We start from the raw sequence: 17,945 nt of genomic DNA on the forward strand, positions 1-17,945 counted from the left end.
AAAAAAAACTGAAAAATATAAACATTTATTTATTTACTTTCTAGTTTACAATATATACACATTGTATATTTCACACAATCATAGAATGTACATGGTAAGACAAATTTCATCTTTGGTTTGTAAATAGCGTGGGTTTTATTTTAAATTGAGCATTATTAGGTATATGTTTTTCTACGTTTTCATATTGTAATTTGATAGTTAGCCTATTGGTTATTTATTCTTTTATTCATTTTTTTTTAATAGCCTTTCTATTTATATTTTAATTTCTTAAATAAAGTAATACAAACACTTTTCTTGTTGTAAAGATAGAGTAAATGTACTGTAGGCTTTTATTTCTATTTAAATATGAGCGCCCTTTGTCGGTAGTACTATGAAAGAAGAAGAAGAGAAAAGAGGTTAGAGTTTGTTCGTGTTCCCTGGTCTTGGTTCATGTATTATAGTTGACAGTAGAACTGAAAGGTAAGATTTCAGGTCAGGGAGACTAGACAAGGAGCACGAACTTATACGGGAAAATTGACAAAATTTGTCCCCTCCTCTATTTACTCTCAAATTTGATAAGATATTTATTTACATGGTGTTCGTGTTCTTCGTGTAGTCTCCGAGTTTGAGGTGATCCCCTTTTGAAAAACAAAAATCTTAAAATTCTTTAGCAAGTCAGTCTGTAGTTTTATTCTCAATGAAGTTTATTTGTGCAATAAAAAATCGATGCTTAAACGTTATAATCCACCTACCACATACATTCTCGCCACACAACACACAATATATGATTCGTATCTACATATCTACAATAAATATCGTGCATCCTCTCAACCGTAGGACACCGTGTATCCCATATGCCTCATCAGTGTCTCCTTGATAGCGGGCTGCAGTTCTTTTTGCATATACGTAGTCAGAAGTGATCGGATACCTTTGAGGAAAATATCTTCCATCTCCCTGGATAGCTCTTCGTCTTCTTCCCGAAAATTTCTCCTGTGCTCGCGAAGTCTCGGCTCACACCCATAGGCGTACACCGAAATGAAACCGGGCTCGACGAAGTGGGAATCGGTCCGTACGTTGAATTGCCCCCTATCGTGACGGATTGGTTCGGTGTGAAACCTGAAAATAAAAAAATATTAGGACGCATAGAAGTTGCTTCCTGTAGTAGTATCGTCAGTTAAAAATTACTTGATTTGATGAATTTTTTTATGAAACGCACGTGTGACGTCATGCCACTCGTTAGTCGACACACTTGGCTGTGTACCACATGCATCATATGATATCTATTTAAGGAAAATAAATTTAAACGATTAAACCCACAAAGCATTTATATATGATAAAACCTATTTAAGAAAAAAGTTATTTCAAATTTTGATAACGAACCGGCTATAATTGTGGACCCTGCTGTTAAGAAGGGAATAAGCGGTTAATATTAAAGCTGAATTAATTATTATTATTTGAAAAATCCTAAGTACTACCTTTTAAACTTTAGCGTTCTAAGAAACTCCTATAATTTTAAGTTTGTTTTTGAAATTTAATCACACAAATATGACGAAAAAGTTGCTGATGTTTGGTATTCAGAACACAGAACTTAAGTTGTTTTAAAACTTTCCAAAATCCTAACAGGCGTTCCCCAAGGATGGAGAAGGGACGCGTTCTGCCATTATGCTAATTCTTTGAACAATGACGACAAGGCAAACCAAGGTACTGTTTAATTAAGGAACCCCTCGTATATGCATAAAATCTTAAGCTCGACATTCGCAAACATAATTAGAGATCTAAATATAAGATGAAGGGGCAAACTGTGAGTTATGATTCTGGTGATTGATGAAGGTATATAGTCGAATTCAATGGCAATTCGGTTTAGATAAGCTCTTTAAAATTTAATAGCACTTTCTGTATCTTACTTAACAACACTATTTACTGCAATATTCAACGAAATTATTTTTCAAACTCTCAAATTTTTTGGTTAAATTTCACATCAATAACCAGGAGTCTTTTAAATTTGTTTGTTTATGTTTTTATTCCATTCTTTGGCATTTCGTTTGACTTGAATTCATTCAATAAATTCATATATAATGAATTCACGGCGAAAGCGATAAAAACATTTGATTAATTTAATTAATGGATGCACAGTTAAATAGGCAATTACAATTGCCATCTCGTTCATACAAGAATATGTTTTACAGAATTCTGTCACCTCATTTGAAGTAATTATACGTGTTCTTGAAGGTGTTAAGAGAATTTTAAACTCTTCTAATTTAAAGAAAATGTTTATGAGCTTTCACGTAACTAAGGCTATAATCTATGTAGTTAACATTTGAATATTTATCTTACGTTCCCATTAACTCACCAGTTTAATTCAATTTTGGATGTTCCAATTTGCAAATTAATAAGACCCTATCCTATTAGATAATATCCTAGTCGCTGCCCCATGAATTTTATGGTGGTTTAAATGTTGAATTAAAAGATATAATTACATGAGAATGTCTGAATCCTGATACTCTACTTGTGTTTCATTAGATTACTATAAATACACTTCTTACTAGGTCAGTAAAGTGTTCTTTTTCAGTCAACGATGTTGTATGTAGACAGATAAGGCTGAACGATGAAAATTATTACCTTCTAGCTCTGCTAAATGCTTCAGGGGTTTGTTTTTGAACTAGGTACTATTACTAGGTTTCACCCAACGCAAGAAAAAGAGGTTGAGAAAGTGAATTAAAATTAGTTGTTCTCTCGACGTTATCAAAATTAAAATATACCTATGTGTACAAATATACCTACTATATCCGTTGTTTGAAAATTGTGTTGGTATTTAATTGCAAGTGTAAACATAACCTTCAACTCGCGTTTATAGTAAACTCCAGGTGGTTAATCGAGTGCGAAGTTTAGAATTATTAAAAGAAAGCCACGGATGTCAGCATTTAGCACAGTTTTGAGAACGGACAATTTTGGGTTACCGGAAATTGCACTTTAACAATGACTTTGCGAAACTCTACCCATAGAATTCAGTCCGCACTGTTAACTTGGGGGAACTTGAAAAAGTTCTCGCGCCTAATTTCTAAGAACCGAAACAATCGATTCTGTTGGGCAGAGTTGCACGCCATTGAAATGTGTTTTGCAAGACTGTTGCTTGCAAAGATAAAGAAAAAAGTAAAAAGGAACAACAATAATTTGATGATTTTTTCAGCGCTTCATAATTTCTTGAAATTTGCATTCAGATTTTCAATGTTTTCAAAGGAAGTTAATAGTAAGATTGACAGAACAACCTCTTTGTCTTGTTTTGTTGAACAATAATTAATGTTTCTTGCTTATATTTAAACTAAACCATTAACTTTCTATAAAAAATAACTCACAAGTGTTATGGTTGTAATCCAGAAGTATATTTTTATTATACATAAACATGTATTTCAATAACATGTTTTAGTAGATTTAACTGATCCGAGTACACTTACCTTTTGAGAAAAAATATATCGAAAAAGAATTTGATTCCTACTATTAAAGTAATTATGTGAAGACTACAGATTAATAGCCACTTCCTTAATTATATTTGCTTACCCTATTCCTGCCTTCCTGAGTCGCAAAATCATGTTGCAGGACTCCTCGGGGTTGGGGGTGACGGGCTCCCTCTGCAAATCCAGCTCGTTGAACAGATTTACTCTGCCGCTAATTGTGAGATCACTAAATAAGAGCCTGGTCTCCAGACTGGAGTTCCTGGGATTGAATCTGCATTTATCGACGCGAACCTACATTGCAATTTAACTGACGCTTATTTACTTGGTTTACACACTTAGTGAATATAATACAAACGAAACTAGAAAATAAATTTACATGCAAATGAAGAGATGCAGGAACAGATAACGAATGGAAAAGAACAAGTGAAGAATTGAGAAACAAACAGTGGTTATAATGTCCTGTATTGCATTACAATGGAGAAGAACAAGTAAGTAATATACGCCAAAAATGTTATATCAAAGGAAGTCAATTGAAAAAAAATTGACTCAGGAAAAGTCGCCATGCTGAAAAATAGGAGAAATTGAGAGAGAAGGATTGAAAGAAATAAAACAAAATATTGTCCAAAGTAGAATCTCTGTGTAGCTGTTGTGTATAGAATGAACTTAATCACACACAGTAAAAGTACTAATTCATAGATAACAACAGTTCAATATGTATTTATTACATCAGTCCTTAAGCCATTAAAACTATTTCACTAAGTTAGGAATTCTGCTGAAATTTGAATGAATAAATTTTGACTTCAACAGGCCTTATGCACCTAATCATTGCAAAAAACTTACCCAACTATTCGAAGGCGGCAGTCTCACTCTCATGTCCGTCACGTACATGTCGTAGGGGGCGCTACGGAGTTGTTGGTGCAGCGAATATCCATTGAGGTTAAGGGTTTTCTGCTTGGCTATTTGTCGCCGTCGAATCTGGTCCAAAGCAGTCTCCAGCCTTTCAGAACAACGATGGGTGAAGCGCTCCCTTTCTTCAGGGTAAATGTTGTTGCCGTGCTCTGGAAGGTAGGGGTACGTGGGGTGGGAAAATTTGTCGTTCTGTCGAGGGGGAGCGTCTTCTGAAAAAATATTATTAGTTGATAAATTTTTTATGCCCAATTGGATTGTAAATGCATCTTTGGGTTTTTAAGGACAGTGGGAATCCTAAGTGTCACACCGTGTTTATGAGTAAATCATAATGTGGCACGGACATACCTCAATAATTAAATCCAAGTCTTTTGTGTTAGTAGGTAATAATAATAATATGCCTTTATTTTCATATGAACTGCTACTGCTAGGTACTGCTACTTTTTTATATCAAATACCATAACTTTAACATTACTAATGTGATTTATTTGGATCCAATCTCAAAATTGATATGTTTTACTAACGCAGATTTACTGCTGTGGCAAACTGCAAGCTTTAGCACATTTATCACTTGACATATGTGTAGCATAACGTTTGTAAGCAATTATTTGTCTAGTATGATAATTAATTTAATACTATATAATCTTAAAGTTGTATTTACCGTAATAATGGGTTAATGCTGCTTGTTATAGTACAGTATGATTCCAATTTGTGATCGTTTTATGTACGGGATCATCCACGTTATATCCTACCCCCTTATCTTTGTCATTTTCGTGTTTAGAACAAAAATGTATGGGCCAAAGGGAATTTTCTTGCAATATCAAAACAGTACTTAGAAAACCTGTTACGTTTTCTTTAAACAGAATACTTCATATTTGATATAAGGTGTGATCTATCTCTAACAATAAGAAAGATATTGCCAAATGAATATGGTAACAATAAATCCTTTAAACATATTTCGGTTACTATTAAAGGTAGACCCATCAAGCCTTGTACCACTGTAATGTTAAAGAAGGGCTCTATTCAAATATGTAAAGATATACAGGATGTTTTGGTTTTCTTATACTTTCGAAATGCAACACTGAATTGTTCTTCTAAGTGAGTTTCACAAGAAAATTGCTAATAAGTTTGGCTCATACCAGTTTTTTCTAAGTATGAGAGTAAAAAAGATGAGAAGGGTAGACAAACAAATTAAATCTACAATAGTAATATCCTTTTAACTTTTCAATAATACCGGTTTTTATGTTTCGAAAATTGATAACTATGATCATTCTTGAAACACGTAGCTGCAATAAAAAAGTTATGAGCCATTCCTGTTCTATCGAAGTTTGAATTGAGGAAATGTTATAATAATAATCATTCATTTAAGTAACCAATGGTTGAAATTTTAGTATCTACGATCGTTAAATGCTGGCATCTCGTAAGAATTGATCTTTGTTTCAGAAATTCCAGAACACTCCTCCAACGAACTCCATTATAAATGCTTTCCTTTTATAATCCTTAAGGACGCTAACTCACTAGTGGCTTAAAATTTCTTGTTTAAACAGTCAAAACGCGCCACTCCAAGAGTATTTCTAATTAACCCACTTTTCATAGGAATATGGATTTTGTCACGAGTAGGTTGAACAATTTTAAGGTTCGCTTAAGCGGACGAGACACCATTAATGTCAAGCCCATGAAAATTGCGAACCGACGTATTGAATTGAATTAGCGACATCAAAACAAGAAATGTTTAATTGAATTTGTTGACTTTTGAACAGAAACTGCTGTAATTCGATTTTTTACAGAAAATTCGCAATGTGTGTGGTAATTCTAGCTGACTGTTCCATTTATTCGAGTTTATTCTCGTATCGAACTGTACCAGTTGTGATCTTGGCGACATCGAGTAGATAACATGTCCGATGTTGCAATGTGGATCATCTGATACGAGCTATTCAGTGTCATTAGATCCATATTTCATAAAATCGGCGTAAATTGCAGGCGGCGGTGGAGACTTTCACCTTTAATCGTCTTATAAATTGTTTGAAAATGTATATAAAGTAATTGTACGTCTACCGTTTTTCTTGGAGCGTGGAAATAATTGCAAACGAAAAATGCACGACAATTGTAGTAGTTGTCTCTTCTGAACAATGCATAATTTCAATGATTCAGTAAACTTATAATATGACAATTATAATTTTTTGAAAACCTTGTTAAAATAAGTGCAGCTACGTAGGTATGTTACAGTAAATAATAATTGATTTTCATTTTACATCTTCAGTTTATAAACTTTAAAAAAAAAATAGTACATCTACACGATACTCCAGATTGTTAATTTTACATTAATAGCGTCGTATTCATCAATATCTTATTTCTAAATTAACGTAAAACATGTTTGTATCAGTGCTCTACAAATGTATTTTATTATCAACGTATTAGGGAACGACAAGTGATACATTTGTTTTATTTTTGTATGAAAGTAGAACGGTTGTCTATTTAAAAAAATGCAGTGCTCTTAAACCCATTGTTTCAGGTAGGTAAAATTGCAGCGGAAATTTGTTGTAAACGATTCAAGAAACGACTCAGTTTAGAATAATTGGGCTGAGGAATCTATTGTAGCATCAAACATCAAGAAAGTTGACACTAATGGCTTAGTGGCAGTATTTGAGGTAATTTAAAAATATCTGACAGTTGTATTTCACAGATTTCAACTTTATTAGTTTTAGTAGAATAGAAAATGATGATTGTTCCGAAGTGTTTCATTGACCAACTTTATTAAAGAAATAACTAATATATAGTAAAGACTATTTTTTTTGGCTTTATTTAGAACAATTCCAAAAATATTTTCATTTGAGTCTGCATATCTGCAAGTCCAAGAAAGACATCAAAACATTGTCGAATGAAAAATATTTCATAGAATAATATTTTTATTAGATCGAAAATTGTTTCAAAAATATTTCTGCGAACCCCAGACTTACATGAAACCCCATTTTAAAAATTCAGCTTGCAGGACAGCTTGCTCGGATACAGTTGCAAAAATCACGTTGGCCCGCATGAAAAATAAAACTGTTTTTTTCAGCAAACACACATCTGGGAATTTTTTTATTAAGCCGAAGCCAAACTGCTTGTTATATTTAACCAATCGAAATGAAAGCTACCTATAATTTACCAAAGGTTCAGTATGGGATGCTGGACTTAAGTTTACAAATATATGTGTTTTTGCCACATGTATACCTCTTTTTTCTGTTGAAGTGTCTGCGGTCAGCTAATATTCCAGTTCCAAGATTTATGTGATATCCGTGGAGATAAGGGAGGATGATGTAGGAGTCAGTGTTTTTTAACAACACACGTATAGTATAAAGAAGTACGGTAACATATATTTAAAAATTCGCAAAAACGTCAATTTATTTTAAGTAAAATTTAGCTGAAAAATATAAGAAAACAAGGGCAATTAACAATTATTGTTAAAAATGTCTATATTTATTTTATTTTTTATGTATTTTATTTATGACTAATTTTTATAATGTACCTGTTTATTATATTGTTCACAGAGAAATTATGTATTACAATTTCAGTTACAGACTGTAATCTATCACTGGACTTGGTCTGTAGATTACATAATTTGGATGGAAAAATAAATTATATATAAAAAGACAATTTATAAAGAATATTTTCATTAATACGAGGAAATATTTCATTGGTGAATCATCTTTTTAGAGTGAATATTGTTTTATATACTCTATATTCTTAATATTAAACTACAGGCGTTGTATAATATGTAAAGATTTATATTTTTAAAGAAAATGGGAATATACATTCGCTAAAACATGACTGAAGTGAAATTCTGAATATTCTGAATATAAGTTATCTGCATGTGGGCTTTGCACTGATCAATTAATTTCTATATGGCCCATATAATATGGGTAATAATCTATAGATTAATGGAAAGTGTTAATAGTTTAAGTATCTCCTCGCTATGTAGGGGTTAGTTCTGTTGTACATTAACTCCAGATTAAACAAAAATACTTAAAAAGAATTTTATTTCTTTAAAATTCTGTTGAATAATGTGCAATACAGATGCAACAAAAATTGAAGTTTCTGTAAAATGTTTCGTTAATAAAAATCAGGAAATTATTCTTTTAGTTATTTCAATAATATACACTGTCATCATCTCTTGAATATGTCTTTACTTTCATATAATTTCAGTTACAGTAATTAATTACACACAATTAGATCGTGAAACATTAGGTTCAAAAGAGTGAACAAAAATGACGCTGTGTGATGGACTACTTGTCTAAAAGAATGCATGAAATTTTGGGATTATTTACAGTTTTACAATGCGACTGATTTCACAGTATATGTATTATGAATACAATACGTGACTCGACAACTTTTTACTTATTAAGTAACAATTTGGGTACTTCGCTGAATTTATACAGATCTGTAAAATAGTTGTTAAGGTCGATGATTCCTTTCCTTATTTACTACAGTTTATTTTACCACTATAGGACGCCATACAGAAACCTGAGTCTAATTATTGAACTGTACGTCCAATAAAACATTCTCAATTTGCCTTATCGAGTCTAACGTTTTCCAAATGCAAGAAATTTTAGAAGAAAAGTCATAGAAAGAAAAAACCCAGCAAGAGATCAAAACAAATATTAAAAAAGGGGCATAGCATGTTCAACTGATATAGTTTTGAGAATATTTATAGCTTTGAAAGAGACGGTTGACTTGACATTATGTTTGTGTTATTAGAACTATGTTTTGCCAAAATGCTGATTTACGAGCGTTTGAAAAAAAAAATTACTTAGGTACACTACGTTTCTGTGATCATCATCATGTTTCTAAATACCACTAGTTTTTTTACTCTTTGTAATCTTGTTTCCGATACCAAATCTCTATAGAAGTAATCGCTTCATACGATTATTTCATTAAAAGCCCTCATAGAATTTCTGTCAGTCAGATATAAGCGAGAATTAGGCTTCTTCGACAATATTATCCTTCAGCTAAATTCAATAGAAGGGTAACAAATTGCTCTCAGTATATGTTCCAATAGGGTTTGACCCAGATAGATGCTATAGAATCAATTTACAAGCAATTGATAGTTGTTTATGGACGGGAGAGTAGAGTTTCGCCGATTCAAGTGAAGTTGTGTCGCATTAAAAATTGAATCGTGTCGTCACGTTGATCGGTTAATGATTACCGGACGGGCTTATCTAGAGCAAGGGTTTTTTTTGCGACGTTCGATGTAAATAATAATTGAAAAACGTAGCTACAGTTAGAGGATGTTCGTCATGTAAATATTCTTTATTTTCAAATTTACATTCTTGCCCAATAGCCCAGTTACTGTAGCTGAAAATATAGTAATACCTCCGAATTTTTTATAACTGCATCAATTTTTCTCAAAATTTAGAATTAGGCTCATCTTGCCCTCCACTTCAAAACTTTTATATGCGCTAGATGTGCTTTTTGTTCTTAAGGGGTGAAAACCACCCCTTATTGGAAAAAAGAAAAAATATAAATTTAAGCATTTTATGTAATCAAATCTATTTTATTTATGCAGTATGAGTAATTTCATGTGCTATTTAACATGAAACTTAATGTATCCCAAATTTTCAACCCGGAAAAACCTTTAAAAACCACCCCTTTGGATGAAAATAATATAAACAATTTTTTTTCAACTTGAAACGTTTCAATCAGGCATTTTTATCAATTAAAATAGATTTCTTGATTAAAAAATCTTTTTTATCGATAGCAACTTTTCAACCCTTGAAAAATACACCTTCTTTCGAAAATAAAATGAAAAAATATTATTGAAAGAGTAGAAACATTTTAAATGTGCATTCGTATTAAATAAACATTTATTCCCTTCTTATAAAATAATTTTGATTTTGAAATATGTATATATACAAAAAAGGTCTAAATGCTTCTAAATTCTGGTTTGACCTAAATTTTCCTAAAATTATCACCTATACACATATTTATTTTTTCGACGATAACTTTCTTACTTTTTAAGATTTTTAATCGCACAAAGGCTCATTTTGCAGAGAATTGTAAGGGCTACGTGACCTATTGAGTTTCAAGGGCTCGAAAAAGGTGGTTCTCTCATTCATATGATAACTTAAAATGGCGATATCTCGATTAATATTAATTGTAGAGAATAAAAAAACCGAGATCTTCAGCAAAAATAAAGCTACATTTTTTTACTCTTGTATTTTTTTCGTACATCCTTTAATTTTTAAGTTACAGCGTAAAAATCGAATTTTTTTTCAAAAATTTGAAAAATTTACAGTTTCAAAAATTAAATTTTTTTTCGAAATCATGCTTTGTAAGTGAGCCAAAGAATCAGAACATATTCTTAGAACACAAATAAAGAAATCTGTAAATGGATTGCATTTAATTTTAATTCTGTCGCCAAAGGCACTGATTTGTTTATTAATTTTTTTATTACAAAAAATGAGACATGTTATTTCGATCATATTTCCGTTAATTTTGATTCTAAAGACTTTTAAAACAGCTCATTTTAAAGGTTTTTCAAAGTATTTTAAAAAAGGTTCAAATAGTTTTTTTCCTAATATTTATGGTTTTGGCGTTATTTAACGCTAACTGGTTCCAATTTAGTTTTTAGCATATTTTAAAATCCATAACTCGGTTTATATTGTAATTAGACAAAAACAAAATTATGCCGTTAGATTTCTTTTTTTATTATCTTTCTTTTTGTTCATTACAACTTTTTCGTTAAATCCAATGGTTTCAGAGTTATTTGCAAAAAACTGTCCAAAAACAAATACTTTTTCAGTAAAAAATCAACGTTTTCAATGACGAATTACTCGGAAAGTATTGGATTATCCAAAAAACTTTATATAACATTTGTTACTTAAAACTTACTCCTCTATCGATTCCTGTGGTTATTTTGGGCGTAAAAATTTCCACCCCCAAGAAGGGGTGGGAACCACTCCCAGGGCAAAAGCACACTTCGGCACTATATAAGTTTTGTTCCTTGAGGCATTCTCCACATTCAGTCAAAATTTTACGTCAATCGGTTCAGTTATAAAGAATTCGGAGGTAAAAATCCTGAGTAACTGGACTACCATGGAATTTGTTGAAGGAATTAATATTTAAATAAGTAAATAAATAATTAAAAATTTAAAACTGCTGATGCTAAAAAAATTTAAACCACAGATCTGAAAAATAGACAGTTGAAGCTTCAATTTCCTTTGGTTTTTATTCTCTCTACGACCATTTCCCTCCAGGTTACAGCTCTTTGAAAATCACCCAAAAATTTGGGATTTTTTTAATATCCCTTAATTTCTGTGCCTCGTGTATTTTATAGAAAATTGAATTTCCATACTTCTCTAAAAAAATTATATAAATTTTTAGAATTATATTCAACATAAATAACTTCCAAGCTTAAAAAACTCTGGTCGATATAATTATCCGTCGCATTTCATACGATATAAGTAAATTTACATAATTTCGTTACAAATTTACATAAAACTGAGGATTTCGATATAATTTGCATATCTTAAATGTAATGCTTGGTTTCGTAGATGTACTATAGTGCATTACGTCCAATTAAGGTTTTGAGAGGGTCTATTCTGTAAGAATTAGATTAAGTGTTGTCAGTTTCAGTTTTCTTAATAATTAGGTACTTCCATTTCAATATTAACTCAAAAATAATGTAAATATTTTATGATAAAGTTAGGTTAGGTCTGAGAAAAGAATCACTTTTGAAATGTACTTAGTTAGACATTGTATTTGAAATGATCATCATTTCTTCAAAAGATATTGATTTTGAAAATTTCAGTACCTTATTTTAGAAAAGTGAAGGCTCGAGTTTAAAATGTTTGTAGAATTTTGATAGCAGTTATTTTGTATATTTATGCAGTAACTATACTATAATAGTTTAACCAACCAATTCAAAACTCTGGCGATTTTTTTCGGAATACCTGTCTCTTTGTCCATAAGCGTTCCTTTGACTTATCCATTACTCGCCGTGATTCAAAGTCAGGAGATCAATAAATTTAAAAAAAAAAATCAGTTACATGCTATAATCATTGAGAAAAATGTAATCAGCATGCCTATACCTACGCCACTGGTTTGAGTTTTTTTTTTCAGGTATTGTGCACACAAAATTTAATCAAATTGAGAGAAATATTTATATAAACAGATAGTATTTCAAGAGCAGTTATTTTATATATTTAAACAAATTTAATTTCTAAAATGTAGAACAGTCCAAACAACTCGCATTAAATTCAAAACTGAGGCGAAATTTTTGAGACTACTTCGTTTTTTGTTGTCTTTATTTATATTTATTATTATTTTCAATTACTAAGAAATGAAACTATGTGAAAAAGTGAAAGAATTATTTAAATAAATGATGCCAGCAATAATTAATTTTAATGCGATTCAGTAAACATATTTAATAACTATTATCCTTGAATCCTGGTATGTTAATATTCTTTTAAATCGCCCATTACTCACCATGAGAGTCGCTCAGCGTAGCTGTGTCCTCGGGTAGGATCCCTGTCACTAAATCCGACAGACTTAGCGCCCAAAGAAACAACATCCACGTCTGTACACACATCACAAGTTTTTTTAAGTCGACCGGTAGCGGCACAGTGACAGAACCTGAACTGAATGGACACTCAGAAGGAAGACACTGTCAATCTGTCGCTTCGTACGCGGTAATCAGAGCGTATTTTTTTCAAATCTACGACGAACTCTCACTCTCTCTCCAATGTGAACTGGAGGCCTTCTTCAGAGAGCGAGCAAATAATAGGGCTCCTTACCCACGAAACCAGGTCGATTTGCTATTGTCGGAGGCGTGAGTCGAGACTGTTTGACTTCTAGAAGTTCGCTGGATGTATTTGAGTGAAATACGGGAAAACGAGCCTGCGGGGGGCATAAAGTTGACGCGTGCCAAAGTTAAGCGACCGTGGAGGTTGCTGAAGAAAGGTGCATGACAGGGCGGTCCACTAAATTTTTTGGGGTGTATAACTAACATTATTTGACTGCATTACCTAAGAAAATACTGACGGAGTGCCTATAAACCTCATTGCAATATTTTATTACAAATTTTTTATATGAAACAAATTATTTATTTAAAAATTTTTGTTGGGTAGACTGATTTATTGCCCAACTTTTTCACCTCTTGTAATTTTTCGATAAAACCGATAGTTTTCTAGTAAAAAAATTAGATGCGTCATCGTTCACTAAAGGGGTAATTGCGAAAATTTGTAAAAATAAAGTAGACGGATGTCATAACAAATAAATTGTCATTTATCATATTAATAAATTTACACTTTTTGTCAATAAGCTGGGAATTTAATAATAACATTAAGAACAATTTGCTATTAATTAATGAAAAATGTTTGATAACTTTTGACTATGGGACATGTATTAGGTAAAGTTATCTATCTGAAATAAAATTAAATACAAACGAAATACAAGAAATGTAAAATTAAATTTAAAGAATAATCTCGAAATAATTGCCATTTTTCTGCAAGCATAACCTGCTAACACGTCTGTTGACAAACAGTTCTTGGTTATTGCGAAGGTCATCTGCTACCTGAAATATTCTTAAGCGTAGTTCTTCTAAGGAGGCAACAGGAGTGGCATAAACAATACTTTTTATGTGTCCCCACAAAAAGAAATCCATAGGCGTTAGGTCAGGTGAACGCGCAGGCCAACAAATAGGGGCATCACGTCCACGACCAATCCAGCGATTTGGGTAATTTAAATTTTTAACGTTTCTCTAACGGCAAGTGTACCATGTGCAGGCGTCCCATCGTGCATATACCACATCACCTGACGTGTAGCGAGGGGTACATCCTCAAGTAATGTTGGAAGATTTTCGTTAAAAAATCTAAGATAAAAATTAAAGTGTGAATTTCAATCCACTCCTTTAAGAAGGTATATCGCCTCAGGGGTCCAACTTTCATATAATGTATTTTTACTTCAATCCTCTTATTTGTTGCTCTACATTCACTGGTATCGTTTTTGCTACTTCGTTTAAAAACACCCTGTATAACCTTAAAAACAAGTACCTCCTTAATTTGAGTTAATTTAAATATGTATTTATTTTTATATATATTTTATATATTTATATTTTATATTTATATGTATTTATTTATATATGTATTTAAATATGTATAAAGTAGGTAGAAAATGACATTTAACTTTAGAATATGACACTTTTTAAAGATCACCCTAATATTAGATATTGCTTAGTTATTTGTCATTACATTATAAATTGTAACAAGTGTATATAAACCTGAAGATATTTAGATTGTTCAGTTACTTCCGTTGTGACACCATTAGAATTATGTCACAATGGATTAATTATTATAACCTAAGGCAACAAGTTCTGTACGATTTTTTATTTTGCGAAACAATACAATTATTGTAGTTTTTTTTCATTCAATAATTATAGACTTACTTGTTACTGTAATTTTAATAACACCTTACTCGAATTTTAACGAAGAAAGCTAATGATAAAGTCATAGATTTTCTAGTTAGTCAAAAAAATTATTCATTACACGCAGGTAATATTACTTTAACTACAGTTTCAAGTATTGTATTCAATTTCAATTCAAAATAGTGAATCAAGAAGTAACAGCAAGGGTAGATATACGTTAACTAGAATTTTTTACTGAAAGACCTGACAAAAAAATTGTGAGATTAATCTTACCAGAGATGTCTATTTTCGCGACAAAATTTCTTCGTTAGTCAGCAGTCTGTAGATTTGTACCAATGTATGTTTAGTTTGCTGCGTTTTTAAACACCCAGTGACGACGTATTCATTACTTACTTTCTCTGAAATGGCATACCATACATTTTGGTATAATAGCAGTAGAATAATAGGATCATAATTACTTTTTTTGGTTTTTGAAAGAAATATGCATTCACGTTACTTATATTTTTAGTTCTTTCCCGTTTGGAATCGCAATAGTAAATTCTTTTTTCTTCTGTCAACTACCGATATGAGATGCGTAGGTACATGAAACTCAATTGTTAATGTAACTTCATATATTTAATATTTTTTGTCTCTTACACATCTCAGTCATTTTCCTCCATTTTGATTCACTGTACTATCATTTTGTTTTTAATTTTTCTCTTAGTTTCTCTTAGCAGTATTGTTTAACCTCTAGATATTAATAAATTGTAGTGTTCGTTTGTATAAGCACATAATTGGTTCTTCCGTCGGTTAACCGGCTACAAATAATTCATAGCAGAACATCCCCTATGGTGAGTGTCTCATAATGACGTACTAAAAAATACATTACGTCGTATAATAACAGGCGCCCGCTCTATGCTGACGCCGTTGATGTATCTCTGCAAAAATTTGAAATGGGGGCAATTTGGAAACAATACAAACTATCTCTATATATATATATATCCGTTGCTTTCATGGACTTTAATGGTTACATTTTTGTCAAATGAGATTGGGGAAATTGGAGAAAAATCTCTAAATATACTACAACTACTACTAATAACAAAAGTTGTGATACATTATATATATTTTTTACATTAAAATTAATTAACGCTTGCTAGAAATAGGTAGGGAGAATATAAATATATTGTTTAACCCTTTAATGCTTTGTGAACTCTCAAATCGTCCTTTAAAATGGTACTCTTTATTTTATTATGAAAAAATTTATAAGTAAATCTATAATAAATCAAAATTTAAATGCCGTACATTTTTTTTAAAGCCAAACCTGTATCCTCTTAGGGGCTCAAATTTTAGAAAAATATGCTTTATAAATGGATTCTGTTGAATATTTTTCGATTATTGACTTAACAATTAATTTTTCTTACACAACTCCATGGGCGTCCCCAGAAAATTCGAGAGGAGAGGGGCAAACAATTCAATTTTCAACATATGACGAACTGGTTGAAAAAGAATATATTTAAAATCGGCAAAAGCGATTCAGTTGCAGTGTTAAGGAATTAAAATTTAAAAAATATACATTAGCGAAATTCTCAGCTGTTTAATTGAGATTAAGAGGCCTGATTAAGAACTGAATGTGTTTTATAAAGAAACCGCCTGTATCTAAACACCAACAAAGAATACCGCCATTTTTTCCAGTCTGTAACTTAATTTTGAATCTCCTTCGCGTAATTACTTTTTTTTCATCCCATTCGACCTGCTCTCACTTTATGTAACAGAAATATGTAGGTGAGATATTATATACGGGTGGAAGGCTAATCTTCCACATCTCCTGAATTTGGCTGTAACGTTGCATAAGCCATATTGATTTGATCAGTTTGTGTACGACAATAATTGTATTCGTTCCAATGTCACAATTTCCGCTGACCTTTGTTAGAATGCAGACACATTTTAGTATCGAGTTGGACCAACAAGCCAGTGATGGGCACCATGTTTAAAAATATTATTTTTTTGATAACTGAAAATGTATTCGTACATGATCATACATCATAATGTTTATTCGATGAAAACCAAAAAGCAAAAAATGTGCTGAAATGCAATTGTAATATTTTTTAGTCATCATTTCACATTTTACTTCGAATTCAAAATATTGTAGTTTTGAAATATTTATATAGATTACGATTACTATTTGAAGGCAATAAATATTTAAAAAAATTACTCCTTCTGTAGAAACAAAATTAAGTATTTTCAACAATGGCAGGTAAAAGTAATACAAATTAACACATTATTTTCACCTGAATCGTTAATTAAATATAGTAATTAAATACAATATAATAGTGGAATTGCATCACATGGTATGTTGAAACGATAATATATACATACCTAGTGTTTGTTACTAGAGAGAAACAATAACCTATATTAAAATTTCTAATACAGACACTTTTACATTGTATTTTATTTAATATAGTGCTTAATAAATACTAAAAGGCATTCTAACGCAATTTGTTCTCGTCTTGTCATTAAAAATACCTAAAATAATTTTCAGAATGAAGTATTTCTATAGTTTCTAAATTCAAAAGGTAAGAAAAGATGCTGATAGAAACAGGTTACTGGAACTGAATTAAATGGTGTTATCAATATATCCATACCGTACACCAAACATAACAAGAATATACAGATGGATTTCAAGTAACTATTCTGAACAGACCAAATGAAAGTTATGGAAATATCATCATTTGGGTAATGTAATGTTGATAGTATTTAAATTTATAGAAATATAGGCATATCTACAACTTCTCATACATGTTAAGGAGTCGATATTGTTTTCCCCTAAATTTGTGACACATATACAGTAAAAGTTCTGTTAGTGACCACCTGTGTCAAGCAACCTATGTACCCATTTTGGACCCACCAAATAAAGACCTTTCTCTTAAACGACCGCGGGCACTATTCTACCGGATTTTCCAATACACAACAATACCAAAACTTCTCTCATTAAAGGGCAATAAAGTACCCTCATAAATGTAGGTAGAACATTATTTCATGATAGTGGGTCCACAATATTTGTTTCTTAATCTCAGGCAGTCTGGTTTAAATTTTAGTTCTATTTTGGATTCTTAGGTGTTAATATAAATATAGGTAAATCAATAATACTAAAAGTTCAATTCATCAACAAATTTACACAGTTCTAGACAGCAAACTCTGCAGTTTCGCAATTTTCTCACTTATCAAGA

General features: G+C 31.4%; 1 protein-coding gene across 1 annotated transcript; it reads right to left on the reverse strand.

The window, feature by feature from the left end:
- Nucleotides 1-89: 89 nt before the first annotated feature.
- On the reverse strand, nucleotides 90-12,906 carry LOC108913246. Its single transcript, XM_018718768.1, has 4 exons — nucleotides 12,804-12,906; nucleotides 4,272-4,549; nucleotides 3,535-3,722; nucleotides 90-1,095 (listed from the first exon to the last, which is right to left on the reverse strand). Exons 1-4 carry the CDS (start codon nucleotides 12,904-12,906, stop codon nucleotides 807-809), a joined length of 858 nt encoding a protein of 285 aa, XP_018574284.1. The 3' UTR covers nucleotides 90-806.
- Nucleotides 12,907-17,945: the final 5,039 nt, after the last annotated feature.

This window comes from Anoplophora glabripennis, unplaced genomic scaffold (assembly GCF_000390285.2).
Source record: "Anoplophora glabripennis isolate ALB-LARVAE unplaced genomic scaffold, Agla_2.0 scaffold333, whole genome shotgun sequence".
Taxonomy (NCBI): domain Eukaryota; kingdom Metazoa; phylum Arthropoda; class Insecta; order Coleoptera; family Cerambycidae; genus Anoplophora; species Anoplophora glabripennis.

What these genes read in the sequence shown, in the direction of transcription:
- LOC108913246 (XM_018718768.1), bottom strand. Translation starts at nt 12,906, where the DNA reads ATGTGTGTACAGACGTGGATGTTGTTTCTTTGGGCGCTAAGTCTGTCG. An exon ending in TACGCTGAGCGACTCTCATG is followed by an intron (nt 4,550 to 12,803) that starts GTGAGTAATGGG and finishes ATATTTTTTCAG; the next exon opens with AAGACGCTCCCCCTCGACAG. An exon ending in TGCCGCCTTCGAATAGTTGG is followed by an intron (nt 3,723 to 4,271) that starts GTAAGTTTTTTG and finishes ATTGCAATGTAG; the next exon opens with GTTCGCGTCGATAAATGCAG.